Below are 20,763 nucleotides of genomic sequence, written 5' to 3' on the forward strand. Positions count from 1 at the left end.
AAGTCTGCAAACAAGTTGCACATAATTTAACAACAACAACAACAACAACAACAGCACGGTATCCATAAGTGGCACATTGCATGCGGTGTTGCTTGCAACACGCGGCCAAAGCGTAACTCATAAATGTGGCAAACGCAAAACGACTTCCTGCTCCTCGAACATGTCATGTCGGGCAAGCAACATGCAGCAAACAGTGCAACAGCAACACCATATTTCATACACGCAGGCGCCTCTTCAATAGACACGTCTGCCTCCACCTCAACTGGCGGCCTCTTCAGTCAATAAAAACCAAATCGCTGGCAAAAATGTTGCCCAACTCAACAGCAGCAACAACAGCAGCAACAACAGCAACAACAGCAGCAGCAACAGCCCACTAGACAGTGCGACCAGCCGCATGCCAACATGATTTTTCTTGCTTTTTCATTATAATGCTATTGCGACATTTTTGTGTTTGCTGCTCTGCGAAATCAAAGCACGCCAGCAACAGCAGCAGCAGGAGCTGCAGCGGCAGCATCATCAATTCAGCATGTTGCAGGCGGCGCTGGCAACAAATCGCTGGTAAAAATGTGCGCGCTATAAATTTATGTTGGAAACATCAAATCGACGTAAATTACGCGCCGCCTGACTGCCACAAAGTCGCTTCAACTAGCACTGGCAGGCGGCGCTTTGGCTGTTAAATTCTTGACTTGTCTTGACTTGCAATTTAGCAACAACAGCAACACCAACAACACCAACACCAACAGCGACATCGGCAACGGCAACCGCTGCAGAGGACTTTCCAAGATGTAGTGACTCGGGCAAGACATTAATTCGCGCGTACTTAACACGACCATCTCCGTCTCCAGGGGCAGTGTCATCTATCTGTAATACAAACGCATGCCTTGATTAAAGAGAAGGCAGCGCGGTAAAACGAGCCGAGCCAAGCCGAGTCGAGCCGAGCCAACAATTTGCTGATTGTAATTGATTTAAATACGTTGATGATGCGTTGCAAATAACTTAAAGCACAACAGTTAATTATATATACAGGTATATAGTATATGGGCGCACATTTCTGTTTAATTGTTGCTCGATTCGTTTATATCAGAACTTTCGGAAAAAAATGCCAGCAACTGGCCAACTGTTGCTGGCGTGAAAGCCAGCAATATGGTGAAACAGTTGCCAATTATCAATGTGATTAATGTACTCTGTCATATTGTATTTTCGTAAGCGCTTTTCACAACATTTTCCCCATCAGCTATCATGAGCGCAAACAAACAAATTTGCAATAAACTGCACAGCACTCGGTGAAAAGGCAATTTTCCGCAGGGTTAAAGGCAACAGCCACATTCAAACAACAGGCAGCTGGCAACTAGAAACTAGAAACTGCCAACTGGCAACTGGCAACAGCAACAACTTCAATTACAATCACGTCAACATTATTTTCAACGCAACGAGATATATTTCTATTAGCCGATTTAATGTCAGCATAATTAATCACATCTTATTATGTTTAGCCACAGCCAGAAAGAAGAAGAAGAAGAAGAAAAACAACAACAGCAGGGTCAAGAGTTCGCCTTATGTTATTGGCCAGTTTCGCTGGGTTCACAGCCAGCCACTGAGAGATTGGCCCGATCGAGACCTTCACACTTTGTTAGCTGAGACTATGCGCCAGCTAATTTATTGGCCACATTGCGTAGGTTGTAGCTGTGAGCATTTCGTTTGGCTTTTATAATTTGATGCCCGCTGCCATTTACTTGGCTGTAGGCCAAGTCTTTAGCAAGACGAATTTGCTTAGCAGTTATTGTTGACGGGTTCATTGCAGCAAAACAGTTTAACCAGGCTTGATCATGGGAAATGCTTGAATCCTTAGTAAAAGGCATTAGTTTTGCTTTCAAGTAGTAAAAAATCTCCCATGGAAAGAGAAACAATATATCAGAACAAGTTAATCCTATTATCTTTTGATATCTTCTCCCTGTTTCCAAATATAAGTAGATATAGTTTTTAGGGCATTATTTTAAGCAATTCTCAAAAATTCTAAGAGATACCTCAAATTTGGTTTGTTCTCGTATAGTATACACAGATCAACTCTTTAGATCCCCACCCCGATTACCCCTTAAAAGGAGGTATTTTCTAGCCGGCCATTCCGGACTAGAGACTAGTGTGCTCTTAAATTATTTATGGCTTAGGCGCAGACTGGATGCTGCTGTTAGCGGAAATGCTTAAAAGCCGCTTAAGAAACTTGCCGAAATTGAATTGCTTATCAAATGTTAGACTACAATTTGATTTATTTTCTAACATTTTTTATATGGCATTTGCAGCGTGCTGATGTTAATCAATTTGCGCAAATTAAAAATTAATTGCAAATTTATGGCTTTTAATTTTCTTATCGCTGATTTATGCCACCAAAAATCACACTAACAACAACTGCAATTTTGCATTGCCAAACATTTTGTGCCACTGTTGTGGCTTTGCATCGGCTGCACTTAAATTTGCTAAGCTATGTAGTTTAAGTGATACTTAAGTATATTAACTAGTTAGAGTGTATCAGGCAAAAGTACTCGTTCAGGAGATGCCCTGTACTCCCGTCTTAACTTCTTTAGAAAATATAAATACTCTCTTTTCTTCCACTCGCTCGCTTTGTTATTGTCTTTCGTTTACTTTACTCACAGTTTTTCCTTTCACATTAATAAATGCGTTACTATAGAATCATTATTTTTGTAATCGGTATTAGTATTTTATGAAAATCTCATAGAAAGGCGAAATTTAAGATATAGACACTAAGTGCGTACGCTCCCTCTCTCTCCATCTCTCCTTAACTCTCTCCCTCATAACTATCATCTCATATTCGATAACAATCGCATAAAATGGAGATTTGCACTTATTTATTCACTTTGAAGTCGGAGGTATCTCCTGTTTGTTTTTTACAGGGTACAACAGTGTGATAGAATTGAGCTAATTGTAGGTTTTTCTTCATAGCACTCATAACCGAAGACCATTGCCAATTGGCTTTTAAAAAAAAAGCAGTTTAGCTTGAACTCGATTTTTGGCATAAGACTTAAATCGGAAGCAGCGCGTCAATGTCGTAAAAAACTCTATTAAAATTGCATTAGGCGTTTAAATAGTTGCAATTTGGGGTTGGTTCTTCATAGCAATTTACCTTCAAGTTGGGCTAATAATGATATTCCAATTTATACGATTTTGGGCTTGGCCAAATTATTCAAAAGTTAAAAGCGAACGACTGGGCGAGCGCAACGGCTATCGGGTGGCTCTTTGGGCAATTGTTTGGCCAGATGATCACTGGACCATTGCCACCAGAGTTGGACGCAGTCACAGCCCCAATAGGCCAAAAAAATGTATGCAGCAGCAGCCACTGGAAGCAGGCAGCAGGCAGCAAAATGCAACAATAAATCTCATTTTATGCAGCGCAGAGAGAACGGCCCTTTTATAGGTAACGCTAATGTAGCCCAAAATTGAACTTGACATTTGAATGCCCAATTAACCGTGACGTGTGCGCGAGCAGCACGTCCTCGTCCTCGTCCTCGTCCTCATCCTCATCCGCAGCCGCATCCTCCTTAGCTGGACAGTCGAGTCGCTGCCGGCAACGCCATTTGAGGTCAACTTTTGGGCATTCCAATGCGTTATGTTTTATTGGAGCAATGTGCATTGTGGGGGGCACTGTGGGGTCCACAGGCGGATCCATGTACTCGAATCTGCTTTGCCTGCTAATTAACCCACTTTCTAAGACCGCGCGACCTTTTTTTTATCTGCGCCATTCAAATCTCGACGCTGCCATGTGCGAAATTTGCCTGCCATAACATAAAAGAAGAAAATGTGGTCTGTGGCTATTGGACATTGGCCATTGGCCAGTTGGCCTGCGTGCGATTCACACGCATGCCAAATGCAGTGGTTGTTGTTGTTGTTGTTGCTGTTGGTGCAGAGCATGCAAGGCAAGTTGGTTGTCTTCCTCTTAGAGTGTGGGTCATCATGTTGCACTGCCATGATTATAAAATCACGATAAATATTTATACTGCACTTAGATTTATGGTGATTCATATCGCTCCAGCAGAAGTCATCGGCCAATGGGCATCAGCAGCGGCCATAAACATTTTTATTAGCAATAATTGCACAATCTGCCATGTGGTTTATTTGCGTGCAGCGGTCAAAAGCGTCAAACCTGTAGATATGAATATTTATTTAGTGCCTGCCAAATTTTGCATTTCGTTTGTCATCAATCTTTTGATATCGAAAGATTTAGCATTTGATAATGCCATAAGTTATCAATTGTTCAATCTCCGCCTGCTTTCTAGGCCTTGACACGCTCCACGAGGCCAGAGACAATCGATAATCGACCAGTGCAGGCGAGCCCAAGGCGGCCCTAAGTGTTTCTTTTCTAGCTAATAACCATAATAATCGCAAGAAGCCTGAAAACTGTTTTGCCAGCACATTAAATGCAACATTTAAATTAATAGAATTATGCTCGCTAATTTTGTTAATAGCCCAACTAGCTGGCAAGTCCCGCGGCCTCGCAATCACCTCCGATCGAAATACATATATACATATATGTAAATACTATCTGGCACACAAATGTCGAAATTGAATTGAAATGGCCCAAAGCTGGTTATTAAACTATAAAATAATGTAGTTATTTTTGTTTTATTAACTGAAGGCTATAGTTCAAATAAGTTAAAGTCTACTTCTCTAGATATGAATTTTACTTATATAATCAACAAATATTTTTTTAATGTCCAAATATCCCAACAAATAAATCTCAAATGTATCCTTTTATTTAGGAATAATTTAAAATAAACAAGTAAGAGGGCTTAAGTCGGGAGTGCTTGACTAAGGGCACCCTGAACCTTCTTTCACCAACACCAAATGCAGCTCGCGCTAGGAGGAAGGGGGGTGCGTCGCTAGTTTAAAAATGAAAGATACTTGATGTGTATATACTATTCTGGAAGATACATGTCTAGTTCTTAAAACCAAGAGATTTGTTGAAAAAACAGGATTTCCTTATCGATAATTGTCGATTGCTTGGAAACAGGGCAAGTTATCGATTATCGGAAATAAGCTCGTACTGCGCCGACACTAGAAAGACCTACCTAAAAGGTCCCTGGCTCTTATAGGTTCTGAGATCGACGCGTTCATTCAAACGGACAGACAGATGCACAAACGGTCGGAAATAGCTAGATCGACTCGGCTACTGATGCTGATCGGTTTCATACACATGCAAAAATACATTATATCCTTTTTACCCTATTATTTTTGAAAATATTTTAAACAGACAGCTCACTTACTGTCCTTTTTTTTTCAAGTTACCGACCTCTTTTTTAATTTTTAGAATCATAGCTTATAAGTAATAATATTTGTATATTTAAAAATACAATGAATATTTTATTATTATTCAAAATTTGTAGAACATTTTTGTAAATAAAATTCTATGACGTCTAGTGTTATAGATATGTGTTTTTTTTATTTTAAAGGTGCATTATTCTTAGTCATACAATTTGAAATTATATTTTTCACTTGAGTGCAGCCTTCAACTGGCGTTTGTTATAAATAAACGGCTGATCAATGACATATTGGCAATCGTAAACTGTGATAATGTATTTGGATATGTAATTGGGGTTGCCGCCCCGGACCTCGGAGCCTGTGGCCCTGTCAGTCGCGTAAGTGCCGCTAAGTGTTTTGTCTTGTAATTTACAAATGCAAATTGTCAAATGACAATATTCATTTCAATTGCAATTTATTGCCCGCATTGGCAGTGCTTCCTTTTGACCCAGTTTGCGTGCGTTTGGCTAACAGGCCTAGCGCAAGCATCCTCCTCCAATGGAAAACTAGTTTTGAGTTATTTTACGCATGCATTGCGTGTGTCAGCGACTATGTGTGAGTGTGTGCGCGTGTGTGCGTATTGGTACATATATATGTATTTATGTATGCATGTATATTATTGGCCTTGATCTAGAATTTCGATTTTTCCGATGTTTTCGATTTCGTTTTGCGAGAAGACAAATGCCAGAGAGACATGTCTACATTTGTGTGTCTATGCGATACGTACAACATGGCGTATGTGTGATGGTATGTGATGTGCGGGGCTTGCGTAATCTCGATTCGTGTACTAAGTACCGGTTTAAACACCGGACCAGTTCACTGTTTACACTCTTATGCATCTAAGTATGCAGCACCACAGCTGAGCCGTGTGTGTAGAAACGCGTGCGTTTTTGCACTTATAATTTATTGAGAAATTTAATTGAATTCGCTTGCTAACTAACTGGCCAACCGGTCGAATAATTTTGACCACTGATTACAGATTGAGCAATTGCATTGCGCCTTAGCCATTCAATGTGTTTTTTTCGCTTTTTGTTTAAAAAACTGTCCATAACAATTTTAAACAATTGGTTCTATTAAAAGGTAGTCTGCTTTCGACAAAACAGTTGTCAGCAAGTCCGACTCGTGAATGGTATAAATTGTTGATGGAGGTGCATCAGTTTATTCAGTCACATTTTCCATTGGACTCAAGAACAACATCAGCAGAAGTACAGGATGGCAAGCTTTATAGCTCTGTTTTTAGTTTTACTAATGGCTGTTATTGTAATGGCTCAAAGGCCTGATAGTATGACATTTGATTCAGTTGCACGTAAAATGCACTTTGATAAGCTCTCCAAAGGTTTTTATGATAAATTGATGGACTATCCTATGGACATTTAGGTAATATGCATTATTCTGTGTCTTACAGCCATTTGTTATACGAAGCCTGAGTATGGTCAATGCAAGGGTCGACGTCAGATGTGGTATTTCAATAAGTATAAACTTAAATGCGAGAAATTCGTCTATTCAAACTGTGGAGGAAATCGTAATCGTTACTTTTCCAAAGCCGAATGTGATGAGTTCTGTACTGACAAAGCTAAAGAATGGACGGCAAAGGAAATGCCAATGCACCACGGATTTTCAGTCAAATAGTTAAAATTAATCTATTTTATTTGTATACAAAAAATAAAATGAGCAAGTGGATAAATAAAGTAAACAATGATACATTCTAATAATATTCAAAAGAATTTTAAAAATGTAAGGTTATCGATAATTATTTGTCTATACTTTTCGACCCTTAGTTCAGATTTAAAATTATTCAATATTTTATCTTCATATATGTATGTGCAAAAAAATGCATAGGAGCTGTAAATATATATACATTGTATATGTGTTATGCCAATTAGCAGCAAGTGCACAAAACACATTTCCATTAAGAAGTTCCGACATATAAAGAGGTCGGTGCAAGCCAAATCAGTGCAGTGGCATACTAGACCTTTGCTTGTCGCTATATCGGTTGAAAAATGAAAGTTCCAATAGCCATATATTGTGTCTTCATGTTGCTAATCTCAACTGGCGCAGATGATGATACGGCAAAGGCAAGAAACAATGCTCTAAGGACGCGTAAGTTACAAACGGGAAGGGACTGCTGATAATTGATATGGTATCTCCGCAGGCATTTGCTCAGCGCGCCCCGAATATGGTTATTGTGAAGGACACCGTACGTTATGGTTCTATAATCCCGGTCGATTCCGATGCGAATTGTTTGATTACTCCAACTGTGGTGGCAATCGCAATAAGTTCTTCGCCGAAGAACATTGTATAAATTTTTGCAAGAAAAAAATGCTCAGCTAGTTTTGCTTATATATCAGAATAATCTTTATATATACAAAAGTAGCACAGGCATTGTAAATAAAAAGCAAAAAATGAATATCAAGATCAATATAAGAAGTATGCTGATAGGAAAATACAAATACCACTATTTCAAATCAAAATGAATTCTATATTATTCGTTTGTACTAGTATATATTAGAAACTCTTACAGCAAAATATTAAATATTTTATCACTAAATTACAGTTTCTTACCAGAACAGAAAGGCATTAAGATATTGCTTCAAGGGAATAGCCGATCTAAACAGAATATAAACAGAATATCAGCAATAAAATATTTTGAACATAATATTAAATTCTGTTAAACACATTAAAATGACAGCGAAAGCAACGTTGCTTAATTTAACAGAGCGAGTGTATTGTCGCAACGAAATCACGAATCGCCAGAGTTTCAGTCACTCGCTAGATGCGCGTTTCACTGACGAACGGCGATTTTTTGGTACAATTTTCAGCAGGCGTGCAGCAATGCAACAGGCAAAATTACAAACTGCTGCACAGTGCTTTAACTTAAATACACACAGTGTGACAACACACGCGCACTCACACACATACATACACACTCAAGTTCACAAGGGCTGGGCAAACATTGCGCTGCTTGCTCGCATTTGGAACAGGCGAACAGCCTTGTCAGCTGCGAGCTGCCAGCTTTTGTTTGTGCTTTTTATTTCGTTTGCTGCTGTTGTTGTTCTTGCTGTTTAAATGAAAGCTCGCCAAAAGTTTTAGTTGCACACGTTCATACGTAAGTGCTTGCGTGCGTGTGTTTGTGTTCGTGTGTGTGAGTACAACGGCAAAATGTGCAAGCTTATCTCTCTTTCCTTTGAATGGCAACAATGGCAATGGCAAAGCGCAGAAATTACGGGAAAATGGCGAAATCGAAGAATAAAGTCACGCAATTTCAATTACAAATAAACGCACAGCACTGGCAATGCCAAATGGCAGCTGCTCTCTACATGCTGCAAATTTACTATGGCCAATAATAATACTTGTAATAATGAAATTGTGATAAGCTGTGCGCCACAAATTGCACGCTAGCCAGAGACGCCCGAGACGAGAAATAATTTAAACCGTTAAGCGCAAGATGCGGCAGCATCAAGCAGATGTTGCAGCGTCGTCATTCTGGCTGGTAACAGCAGCTGATGCCCTGCTCCCGCCACCAGCAGCACTCCTGGCCAATGCTATCGTGTTGCTTGGCAACATTTGACGCACGCCGGCAACTTATTGCCGGCAACATTAGCGACGTGTGTGCGTGTGCCGAGCAGTCAGGGGCAGGGGCAGAGTCTGGAGCTGGGGTTGGCGCTGCAGTTGAAGCTGTAGCCGGTGTCCCGACAGAGCTTGCGCTTTGGTGTTTGCCAATTAATATTCGTATGATCAAATGCTTAACGCATTTAGCCTTATAAAAACCAACAAGACGTTTCGCCAAACCGGCTCGCGTCCAACTTGTGTAAATGATCCGCGTTCTGCTCTGATGCTAAGAGCTGGGAGCTGGGAGCTGGAGACGGTGCTGCAGTTGGCTCGTCTGGCAGAGGCCTGTGGGAAAGTGCGCCTTAATTGACATGAGGCGTTTTAAATGCTGCACTGACCTGGTCAGTGGATAAATACTATAAATAATAGATAAACAATTGCGGCTTCATTTAATTACATACATATTTATGCATTTATTTAGTATTGATTTGTATAAGGTTTGTTGTTAGTTGTACATATATATGTACACACACATAGGTATGCGTGTGCGTATTTTCAATAATGTTTTTATCTTTTTCTTTTTTTTTTGTTGTGTTGTGTTTTAGTATGTTTGGTAAACTTGTTTATGCAATTTGACGAAGACAAATCAGGTTTACAGGTTTCCATTTAGCTTTTTTTCGGTAAACATGTTATTTTTTTTGCTATATTTATTTATGCATAGATCGCTATTAAATTTCATTAGTTATGCGCTAGCCTGTGTGTGTATGTATGAATGTATGTATGTGTATAGTTCTTTGAATGTATGCATTTATATGTATATATATATATATATATGTATTCCAAGTGGCATAACAAACTGTTAAACTACGTACAGAAAATGCACAAATATTTTGTTTTATTAGTAGATTTTTCACATGATTTTTATGGATAGGTACTTCTTATGAACACTGTTGTACCATAAAGCAGGCTAACATTTAAAGCATTGCACATATCAAGAAAAAGACTTTTGTATTTTAATCATTAATAGGTTTCATTTAAATAATAATAATTAACTAAAACTTCATGTTAAACAAATGATAACAACAGGGCTTTGCCTCAAATCAGTTTCAAATTAAACAAATTAAAATGCTTTACCTACGCTCCAATAATAACTAAAAGACTAGCTTTACAGATTTTTTCGAATTTTATAAATCATATACAAATGCTTCACCCATATTATAATTAGTTTTTAAATGTTTTGCGTATATCTCTTACTTTTTTTTTTTTGTATTTTGTAAGCACATTTGCTTATAACTTGTTTGCGTTGTATTTATTTTGATTAGAATTGTCGTTTAGCATTGTTTTAGTTTTGTTTAATAAGAATTTATTTAAAATTATATAACAACGCGCATTGGGATTAGTTATATATGTATATATATTTATCGCTTGTTTATAGCCAATTTGTATTTTTGTTTGCGGGATATGAATTTTCATTGCTTTTATAAGCAGTTCGCTGCGTCAATTGTAATTTTTTTTTATACAGCTTTTAACATCAATAAAATTGTTTATGTGCCAATAGTACGTTAATTAATTTATGATTTACTCGATTTAAGGATTAGATATATAGCTAAAATTTGCTAAAACATTATTGCACACAAGTGGGCATTTTTTCATTAATTAAATGCAATTGCTTTTTATGAAGATTTTAAAAGTTTGTAAATGCATTATTTTCGTTTCAAATTAAACGAATTAACGATGATATCATGAAAAATTGTGCGTTCTATTGATCTGGTACTCAAAAGTTTGTAGCTTGACAAAAAAGCTGAAGTTTTCTTGAGTGCAGTTCATTTAAAAAAATTTGTGCCATTTGTAAAAAGTCTTTTTGTTCAATGTGTTGTTGTTCTTGTTGGCCATTTAAAAATCAATACCAATTAAATATATAAAATGGTCAAGGACTAGTTTCAATTTGAATAGTTGCCACACGATTCCCATCTATAACTTAAACAGCGCACCGTAGTTGGTCAGGCAAAATAGTTTGGCGCAGAGGCTGCGACTGCGGCTGTGCGTGCGATTTGAACTGGCTGCCAAAGATTGATTATGGGCCCGGGCGGTGGCCAGCTCCTGGCTCTATTTGCTGCCACCGCCGCAATATTCACCCTGAAGCATGCCATTATCGAGTAGCAGAGCTGGCGTTGTGGCAATCCCATCGCGCAGCGCCAGCTGATACGCGACTTCGAAGGCTTGGCCCAGCGTCAGTATTATCTCATTGGCCAGATCCTGTAAAATTACGTTTTTAGCATAGACCACATGGCTTATTTAGGCTGTAACAAACCGTGCTTTGCACCAGGAACACATGACAATAGTGCACATCCTGCTCCTTCGTTATGTAGGCAAAATGGCGCATATCCTCCGAGTCCTGACAGGCGCAATTGATGTTCTGTATCTCATGCTCACAGATAACACGCTGGCGAGGACGAAGGAATAAATCGAAGGCATAAAATATCTTGCTGCTCCACTTACCTTGGTGGCAACATCAATGAAGTCGACGCCGCGGTGACAAATTGCCAGCGACAGCTGTGCGCCCTGCTTATGAACCTCCTCATTTGTCTGCGCGCTGGGCGATTTCAGTTTTAGTATAGATTTCTTTGTGGATTCAGTGCCACGTAGTTCTTTCACAACCGTTGAGCCGAGGTACTGACAAAGGCAATAACCAAATATTTAGATGTGGTCGACGTAAACAAAGTCATTCACCCACCTGGACCTCGTACTTGATGTGCTCATCAAGCAGAGTTTGCGCCGAATGACGCCATTGAGTGGTGCGCATATTGGCCGGCAGGCCCAGCAGGAGCTCGGAGGGTGCGCGTATTTGGAGCGGAGCAGCTGAGCTGAAAGCTGCTGCGGCTTTCTGTGCCGGTGGCGCCGGCGGCGGTGGTGCAGGACTGCGCAATGTAACATTTATTTGATAATGCTCATGTTCGAGTTCTGTTCAATGAAACCTACCGATTCTTGCGATAGCCCGTCATGGAATTTCGGTGCGGCAAAACATTTGCGGGTGGCTGTGTGCTGTCCGCTGCGGTGGCAGATACCGTGGCCTCCTTGTTGCCATTCGTTGTCATTTTGTTTGTTTCGTTGTTTTCGGCCAGCGGGGTTTTAAGCGACTTGGATTCGCGCATTTTCCGTATATAGGCCAGGGATTGCAGAATTCGTCTGCGGTGGCCCAATTTATTAATCTCCAGCACAGTTTGCAGCTCCACATCCCAGACACCACAGACACTGTCAATGGTGTTGTACAGATGCTTGCTGCAAGTTTTAAGCCGAGATTTTGTTTAACTGGAAATGTGAACGCAATACGAAAACTCACTTGAAGAATTCCAGATACTCGGGCAATGCGATGCTGTTCAGCCATTGCTGCAGCGTGGCCACGCCCAGCTGTTTGTTCTCCTGCTGTGCTTTGAATGGCACCTGCGGCAGAAACTCCGCTTGCGGCAATGTCCCTACGAAACTAAGCAGCTTTGTTGCATCCCGTTCCGGTATGTGCAGCAGCGGAATGTCTGGCTCCTCAAACACATTACGCTTGGGAAGGGTAACTCATGGCATATCAGTGGAAAAGTAATTAATTTTTCATGCTTACCACAAATTTATAGTTGTCGTAGCCGTTCTCAAAGAGTATGCGCTCCAGATGTAACAAGCCCGCGTTGCGCAGTCTTACGGCCAATTCTCGACGCTCCGGCAGCACTTCAAGATCTTCGAAATCCAGCTCAATATCATGGGTGGGCGTTATGTTCGTGTTGAGTATGCCGCTGCCAAAGTTTTCGATGATTTCCGAGATTTTCTTGCGCGCCTCCTCAGCATTAAAGGGACTCAACAGATTGAGAGAGTTGCGCGCGATCGACTTTCCGCTGCCTGGGGATTTTGCTGGCGACTTAGCAGGTGACTTGACAGGTGATTTGGCAGGTGATTTGGCGGGCGACTTGTCTGCATTGAGAGTTGATTTCTCGGCCGCGGCATTGCCATTTGTTTCCAGCTTGACTTCAACATTGGTAGGCGTCGTCGGCGGCTTAACAAACTTTCTCTCGGGCACCAAGGGCTTCGTGGGAATTGGTGGACGCACACGCGGTGGTTGAGTCTGCTCTGCTTGTCCCTTGACCTCCTTGTGTTGTGTGGCGCCCTTGAGTAGCCCAGCAAAGGGCACATCGCTGACAAACTCCTCCACATAGTCCGTGGAGTGCGAGAGACTGTGATCCGAGCAAGAAATACTGGAGCTGAGTGAGCCAGACGATGCAGCCGGACAGCGTGGCACCACTGTTACCGTATCATCGCAGTCGTAACCCGGCGTACCTAGTGTTGGCAGCAGCTTCGATGGCGATGAGCCCGTCTCGATCATCAGCTGCTGCGCTGCCTGCAACTGCAGCAGCGCCGAACGCCGTTTGTACTCCTGGCTCAGCGGACGGATGCGCTCGTGTATGGTGCGCTCTGCCTGGCTTGAGCTGGGTGGCGGATGATCCGGCGTTGGTGGTTGCTTGTAGTGTGTGGGACTGCTCGGAATTTGCTGCTTGGGATCACAGTTTTGCTCCACACTATCCGATTTTTCAGCTACATTAATGGAGCTGTTCCAGGGATTATGTTATATATAAATATAAAATCTGTTTCAAATCGATTTAGTGCTCATGCATAATACGTTTAATATGGACAGACAGACAGATGGACACGGCTTTATTAACTCGGCTGTTGTTATTGATCAGGAATATATTCACTGTCTGGGGTCCATTTAAAAACCATAAAACATATAACAAGAACACCAACCAGTTTCTCAAAAACCTAATTGATTAAAGCCAGTTATCTGGCATATTAAATGATATTTATTTGATTGCATTAATAATGGTTAAAAGGTATACAAAAATACGTGAACACATAAAACACAAAAGAAACAACAAATGGTTAATTTAATATTATTAATGATTAGTCAAAACTATAATTATAATTATAATCAAATAATAAACTTTGGATTTGTTCGTGGAATTGCGTACTCACCAGCTATTTCGATTACGTTTGAGTTTGCGATTGGGATTGTACGACTTGAGGGTGGCACTCTCACATGACTTGAGCAGCTCCTTTGACAGTTTGGTTGTGGCGCTGCGTGGTGCCGGAATGGGCCGCTTCATCGAGTTGGTGGCATGGCCAGCTGGAGCTGGTGATTCTCCGCTTGAATTTGGCACACTAGTCTCACTATTCAGCTCTGAACTGCTGCACTGGCGATCCAGCATGTCATCTAAGTGCGCAACATTTTGGTATATAGTCTGTGCACAAGGTATATTTGCTAGTGTACTCACTGCTGGAGCTCAGGCTCAAGCTGCCGGCCACGGCAGAGCGCGTGCTCTGTCTGGCGCTGGCATAGAGTCGATCGCTGCGCTGACGCTCGCGCAGCTGTGTCTCATCGAAGCTCATGCCGCCGACGCTGCCGTGGCTCTGATGCGAGTAGGGACTATCGTTGGCTGGTGGGCGTCGCCTTGCCTGTTGGCCTTGACCCTGGCTGGAGGGTGAACTATAGCTAAACTGCTGACCTGGGCCAGCGTGCGTGGGTGAAACTGAGAGATTGCGTCGCGGCGGCTTCTTGGGCGGTCCGCTCGGTGCAAATGTGCTCATTTGCAAGGGCTGTGCACCACCGCCAGTGGAGCAGCGGGAACGCGGCGAAACCGAAGCCGGCTCAAAGCTGCTCAGCGAGGATGAAGGACTGACACTGAAGCCACCGCCCATGTCGCTGTGAGCAGAAATGTGAGTCAAGTAAAATGAGTCTAATTAAATGTGCGGCTCACCTTTGTATGTGCAGTGGCGAGTGTGCGTTGAGATCCTGGTAGAATCTGTCCTCTGGCTGCAGTGCACTATCCAGAGATTTGCCGCCATTGTAGGGGCCTCCATTGCCGGCACTTAGCCGCTGTTTACTGTAACCGGACTGTTGCATGGAGTGCGAGTGGTTAAGCAAGTGGTTGTTGGAATTGAAATGATAGTGATTGTGGCTGTTATGCGGCTGCGGCTGTTTAGAGCTCTGGCCACGCCCAGTTGCTGGTGGACCCACATGCTGGCGATAGATAACCTCGTCAACCTCATCTGTGTCCATTTGGTGGCGAAAGTCTGACAAATATACATTTGATATACTTAGTCTGATGAAATCAGTAACATATTATGTATATATATAAAGATAGTCTGTGCCGCAATATGACTTCAGAACGAGCGTAAGGGTGCTAAACTATATTACGTATACGTACTGTTAATCACTGCAATAATGTGTTTGGTCACATGCGGCGGAAATTCACGCAGTATATCCAGTGCTGTGCGTCCCTCATTATCCGTGGCCGACAAATCAATGCCAGCGCGTAGCAAAGTTCGCACCACATTCTCCTTGCCGCACAGCGCCGCCTCGTGAAGGGCTGTGCCCGAGGGCGTCAATAGATTCACACAGACGCCGGCAGCGAGCAGCACATCGACCACGCTCTTGTGGCCATTGCGACTGGCCAGATGGAGGCAGGTGTGCGGAAATATATGACGCGTGGGCGACGACGGTGATGAGGGCGACGGTGCTCCACCCTCCATCGCCGCCGTGCTCAGATGTGAAATCAGTTCGGGATGCGCACGAATGAGCATTTGTACTGCCTGCAGGCGTCCGTACTGAGCAGCCAGATCCAGTGGCGTCTCGCCTCGTGAGTTGCGCATATTGGGATCTGCATCGTGGGAAAGCAGCAGAGCCAATGCACCAGTATGTCCATGCTGGGCGGCACAGTGCAGTGGCGTCTCCTGCTCAATGGTCTGCAGATTAGCGTTGGCCGGCCGGTAGGGTTGCGTTAGCAGCAGCCGCACAATGTCCGTCTCGCCAGCCCAAGCGGCCAAGTGAAGCGGCGAAGAGCCTCTGGAGTCGGGCAAATTGGTTGACGCCTCATGTGCCAGCAGCAGTCTCACAATATCCTCATGCCCATTGAGACAGGCATGATGCAGCGCCGAGTAGCCGCCGCTGTCCTGCACATTGACGCCAGTGCGTCGCAGGCTTGCCAGTGGCCCGGCACGTTTACCCTTCTGGGAGAGCACCTTCTCGATATGGCTGATATTGCCATTGCGCGCCGCCTCCAGAAACTCCTGATCCTTGCCCATTTCCTGTGCGTGCAAATAATGTGCCTGCCTGCAAATTAATGGCCATTAATGGACTTTCTCAAGTGGTCGCACATCGTTTTAATCGCTTTCAGAAATCAGCGCCCGGTCACAGCGCTGAGTTGATTTACTGAAAATGAATTATGACTGTGAAGTGCACTTCATTAAAACGCTGCGGGCTTTGTGGCTTTTTAGCTTTTAGCTCTAATGACTTTCCTTGTGCGGCCCCAGCCCGGTAATGCCTGTCTAAGGACTGCCATTACGAAAAAAATAATATAGCACAATAAGACATACCGTACAGGGCCCCCGGAGCATTCATGTGGCGCGGGCTGCCCTCGGAGCTTGCCAGCTGCTCGGCTGATGAAGTGCTTTTCATGCGTTGAAATATCTTTGAGTATATTTGATACGTCCCGTTAGGGGCACACACAGTGGCAAAAATTCGAAATCTCGCACCGAAAAACTGCCTTTCAGTATGTAAAATATATTATATTTAGTTTTGTTTTCCCACTGAATAAAATTCAAATCTAATGTACAAATTATGCAAAATGCACGCACATAAACTTTCTAATTATTTAGGCACAATGAAAAATATATTGACTCAATATTAAAACCCTATAAACATTCTTAAATTTTCAACATTGTCTATGACAATGGAGAAATCTTTGAAAAGTAAGAGTCGAAAATGTTGCTGAATAAATACGTATTCAATTTCAATATACTTATATGCCCTTCGAAATTTGTTGAACTTGTGTGAAATTTTAACCATTGTACTCTGTCGATTCGTCTGGCTGTCTTTTGATATCGCCCAATGGGGAGCCAGAAATTGAAAGCATGCTGCCAGTCTGTCACATCGGCTTCAATGAGATAAATACAACTCTGCAACAGATAATCACCTGCTTACACACGCTCTGCCATACACACACATACAGACGCGCACCCCGAACACTCACACTCACACTCACCCACCCACGCACACTCACATGTACTTTTATTATGCTACTATAAAATTCAACGCAAGGTAGGTTAGGCACGTCCCATGGACAAAACGAGAGAGAGAGAGGTGCGAGAGAGCTTTTCAGAGTGTGTGTTGCTCCTGAGAGTATTCCTGCAGACTCTGACTGGGGTCCTGCCGCACCCACCATCCAAGGGGCTGACTCCGCCCTCCACTTACAACTCCATACGCAACTGTGTTTCTTTTTTTTCTTCCTTTTTTTGCAAGCAAGCTCAGAGGCGTGCCATGTGTCGTGGTTGTGGGCGATGAGTTGGGGGGGAGGGGGCCAGCGCTGGGCTGTGAGTCCATGCAAATAAACCCAAATACAAAAGCAACGGAAATTGAAGCCCATTATAAACGAGTTGACACTGTCAGAGTAGCAGCAATAACAACAACAACAACATCCATGTCAATTGGCTGCTAGCTTATGAATTTATAGTGGCTCCCATAATTGGGTCAAAGGATATTGACCCGTACGCAACCCACTGGATATAAGGCAGTTGGCAAATAGCCAGACAATATTGTGTACATATGGGAAAGTCCGCTTAATTTCCCAGACGACAGTTTGTCTGGGGTGCATTTCCCATTTGTCGGATGCCCCTCACAACCAATTTGGTTAAATTTGATCTGCGGCCAATAATGAGAATTAGTGTGGAAAACAAATTCCAACTATGTTTGTTATTGGCATATTTGCTGCTGCACTCAAAAGGCGTGTACTTCCATGTACACACACACACGCACCCCCAATCAGGCACTTGACTGCTGTGTGTACATACACACACACACACACACATATCACGAACACATACACACATTTATGGCTACTTCACAGATACATTTTCTGGCTGCACTATGCTCAAGTGAGCTATTCGTTTAGCTACCTTTTGCTATTAGTTTATTTAGTTGTGTACACTATGCATATACATATGTATGTAGTAACTTTGTAACTTTTCACTTCCGTTCGTTCATGTATTCAGGTCTTCTTTAATTTAATAAATTTCATTTCATTGGCTTGCCGCGCCGTCTGCGTCTCCAGCACATTTCCATTTACGAAATGAGTTTGCTACGCCCGCGTTTGGCTCCGACCGCGCACTGACGACACTGACGACTCAGCCTGGCGTGCTGATGGTGACTCTGACTCTGCCAGTGTCTGGGTCTGGGTTCCGTGAGAATTTCTGCTACATTTTTCACACACAATGCGCTCTCCGTGCTCCGTGCTCCGTGCTCCGTGTACCGCGCTCTGTGACTCCATGCGCCGTGCACTTTGCTCTTGTGCAATGTACGCGTAGTATCTGTATCTGCTGCGAGACGGCAGCGCAGCAGTGCCAATGAAAGTTGTGGATACAATACAGCACAATAAGTTTAGATATGCTATGCTTTGCTCAGCGCTTTCACTTGATTGTTTTGCTTTTGCTGTCGCCGCAGTCGCTGCTCCATGCGGGCCAAAGAGCGACAGAGAGTCGGAGCTGAGCGCCGAGCGATGAGAATAAATATTTCATTTCTGTTTATTTACACGATAGTATGCTTTTGTTTACGTATTCTGATGTGCAAAACTGACAGGCATCAGAGAGCAAATTAGAAACAGAGAGGGCGACAGAGAGAGCGAGAGAGAGAGTATCCATATCAGCGACAGAGTGTGTCACCAGCGGGTAAGAGTGGGGAATGGGAGCGAGTGCGGAGCAGCGACGGTAGTAAAAATAGTACAAACTTTTTATTTAGTTGTCATCATGAAGAAAGAATGTGACAAAGGGAACGCCTTAGTTGCCACATAAATGCATTCTACAGATATTATGTACATACGATCATATATCATATGTTAATCTTATAAATAAATAGAAAATCTACTAATCCTTAGTTGGCTTTGTGTATGTAAACTTTCAAAATATTTAGTTCAAGGTTATCGCTATGGTATAATTATATTATATTACAAGCTTATCATGTTTAATTAATTTTTAAATATTAAAAATATAACTTATAATTTCGGCTAACAAATCACACTAATAAATTTACAATTTAATAAGAATATTCGTAAAATATTTTTATATAAGATTTATGATTTGGCTGGCTCAAGTCTTGGATGTTTTATGATTTTGTTATTACACAGTGAGGTTTAAAAAGATTACAGCTCTTGAAGCGGACAGCTGATAGTCCTCTCGATATGTATTGGAGAAAATAGATATAGATTGTGATTTAAGAAAAGCACAAAAAATCCACAAGCCAACCAGTCAAAACTCGTATATAAAAATAAAATTAGGTCACTAAATGCTACACATTTTTATAAATAAAATATTTATGTATATTCTGATGACATAAATTGTATGTGAAGTTTTAATTGTTTTGATATCCAAAAATAACCGAACCGATCAGTTTGAAGAGTCAGCAAATAGAAGTCCATAATATTTTATAATGTCTTTCTGCTAGCCCTAATGACAGACTTTTAATAAAATAACAGCCCGCTCAAAAAATTAAATTAATTGAATTATGACTTTGCTTTATTTTTTGCTTGATTGCCTCTTTGGAATTATAAAATTTCTAGCTAAAATAATACAATTTTCAGTTATTAAATTTATTTTATTAATTTAAATTTTCTCAACTCAAATAATGTAAATTTTAATTATTAAATTTCTTTAACTAAAAAAGACAAGGAAACTACAAGCTATTTTTTTTTTTTTTTAAATATGCGGTATTTCAGAGCTAGACAGTTTAATATTTTTGTATTATAACAATTTAAATTTTGTATTCAATCCGTGCTTTAAGTACAGCATTGCTCAGCTTACGTTTGTTATCAATGCGCGCGCGCTCGCATCCGCACTCTTTGCAGTCGCACTCGCTCTCTCTTCTCTTTCTCTCTCTAACTCGCGCTCTGGCTCGCTCATCAGACATGCGCCGTGTTGAGCCAAACAGTCAAGTAAGTAAAGCTTTCTTATCAACCTGGTGCTTGGGGCATTGTGTTATTTATGTGGGGGGCGTGTGAAGCTTTTGAAACAGCTGTTCGATAAGAGACGCTATTTAACCCTTAGATGGCCCTCTAAATGCCATTGTTGTCGCTATTGTGCAACTGTATTGGGCATAATTTATGGCTCGCTTGACTGGCAACGTGACTCACTTGTGGCGCTGTTTGACCAGCGCCGCTGTGGGCGGACACATATGGCTTTGTTGTGGCATGCCCCGCGCGCGCGCACACACACACACACACACACACACACACACACAAGCAACAACAAATAAGCAAACAAACAAAATCGACAGACAGAGGTGGCATAGGGTAAAACATAGCAAAACAGACAAACGGCTAACACCTACGACTGCGACCCACCGCACGGGTATTCATATTTGAGTGCCACAAATGCCACAAATATGTGTAATTGACTTGAAAATGCGCCGAGCAAATCAATCCAAGACCAAACTTTTGGCCCGACCACAGGCACAGGCCCCAGAACAGGCCCAGGCCCAGGCACTGGCACTGGCACAGCTAGAGCCCGCAATTCGACCCCAAGTGCAGCGCGTGAACTCATTCTCATTCCTGGCCAGCAGTGTGCGCTGTGTGATTGATGAATGTTGCATATTTTGGACGCAGCGGGACGTCGCTGCCGCCGCCGCTGGCTGCCTCCATTGTGTGGCATTAATGAGACATTGGCCATTTGTTTGCCTGACAATGAACTGGACGCCTGCTTTATAAAAATTGCCAGTTGCATTCAATGACGTTTCAACATTTTAATATGCTCTGCGCCCGAGTGGTAATTGCCAATCGAAATTTGCATGCACAAATCGCTCAGCTCGTAAAATTTTATAGAAATTGT

The 20,763-nt window shown here is 42.2% G+C and overlaps 1 protein-coding gene and 1 long non-coding RNA gene across 2 annotated transcripts; one reads left to right on the forward strand and one right to left on the reverse strand.

Moving 5' to 3' along the window:
* The first annotated feature begins 6,970 nt into the window (after window positions 1-6,970).
* On the forward strand, window positions 6,971-7,778 carry LOC135438387 (uncharacterized). Its single transcript, XR_010437877.1, has 2 exons — window positions 6,971-7,407; window positions 7,460-7,778. It is a non-coding gene; the product is annotated as an uncharacterized LOC135438387 (long non-coding RNA).
* A 1,522-nt stretch (window positions 7,779-9,300) lies between these two features.
* Window positions 9,301-18,493, reverse strand: LOC135438417 (ankyrin repeat and SAM domain-containing protein 1A). Its single transcript, XM_064696740.1, has 12 exons — window positions 17,845-18,493; window positions 15,099-16,003; window positions 14,649-14,964; window positions 14,166-14,593; window positions 13,867-14,104; window positions 12,467-13,442; window positions 12,197-12,408; window positions 11,836-12,135; window positions 11,591-11,774; window positions 11,356-11,529; window positions 11,168-11,299; window positions 9,301-11,112 (listed from the first exon to the last, which is right to left on the reverse strand). The coding sequence occupies exons 2-12, from the start codon at window positions 15,973-15,975 to the stop codon at window positions 10,963-10,965; spliced, it is 3,987 nt and encodes a 1,328-aa protein (XP_064552810.1). The 5' UTR covers window positions 15,976-16,003; window positions 17,845-18,493; the 3' UTR covers window positions 9,301-10,962.
* Window positions 18,494-20,763: the final 2,270 nt, after the last annotated feature.

Source organism: Drosophila montana, unplaced genomic scaffold (genome assembly GCF_035044405.1).
Source record: "Drosophila montana isolate Dmon_TW-CO22-7 unplaced genomic scaffold, ASM3504440v1 contig_3848_1, whole genome shotgun sequence".
Taxonomy (NCBI): Eukaryota; Metazoa; Arthropoda; class Insecta; order Diptera; family Drosophilidae; genus Drosophila; species Drosophila montana.

What these genes read in the sequence shown, in the direction of transcription:
- LOC135438417 (XM_064696740.1), bottom strand. Translation starts at nt 15,975, where the DNA reads ATGGGCAAGGATCAGGAGTTTCTGGAGGCGGCGCGCAATGGCAATATC. An exon ending in ACGGGCTATCGCAAGAATCG is followed by an intron (nt 11,775 to 11,835) that starts GTAGGTTTCATT and finishes TACATTGCGCAG; the next exon opens with TCCTGCACCACCGCCGCCGG. An exon ending in ACATCAAGTACGAGGTCCAG is followed by an intron (nt 11,530 to 11,590) that starts GTGGGTGAATGA and finishes TGCCTTTGTCAG; the next exon opens with TACCTCGGCTCAACGGTTGT.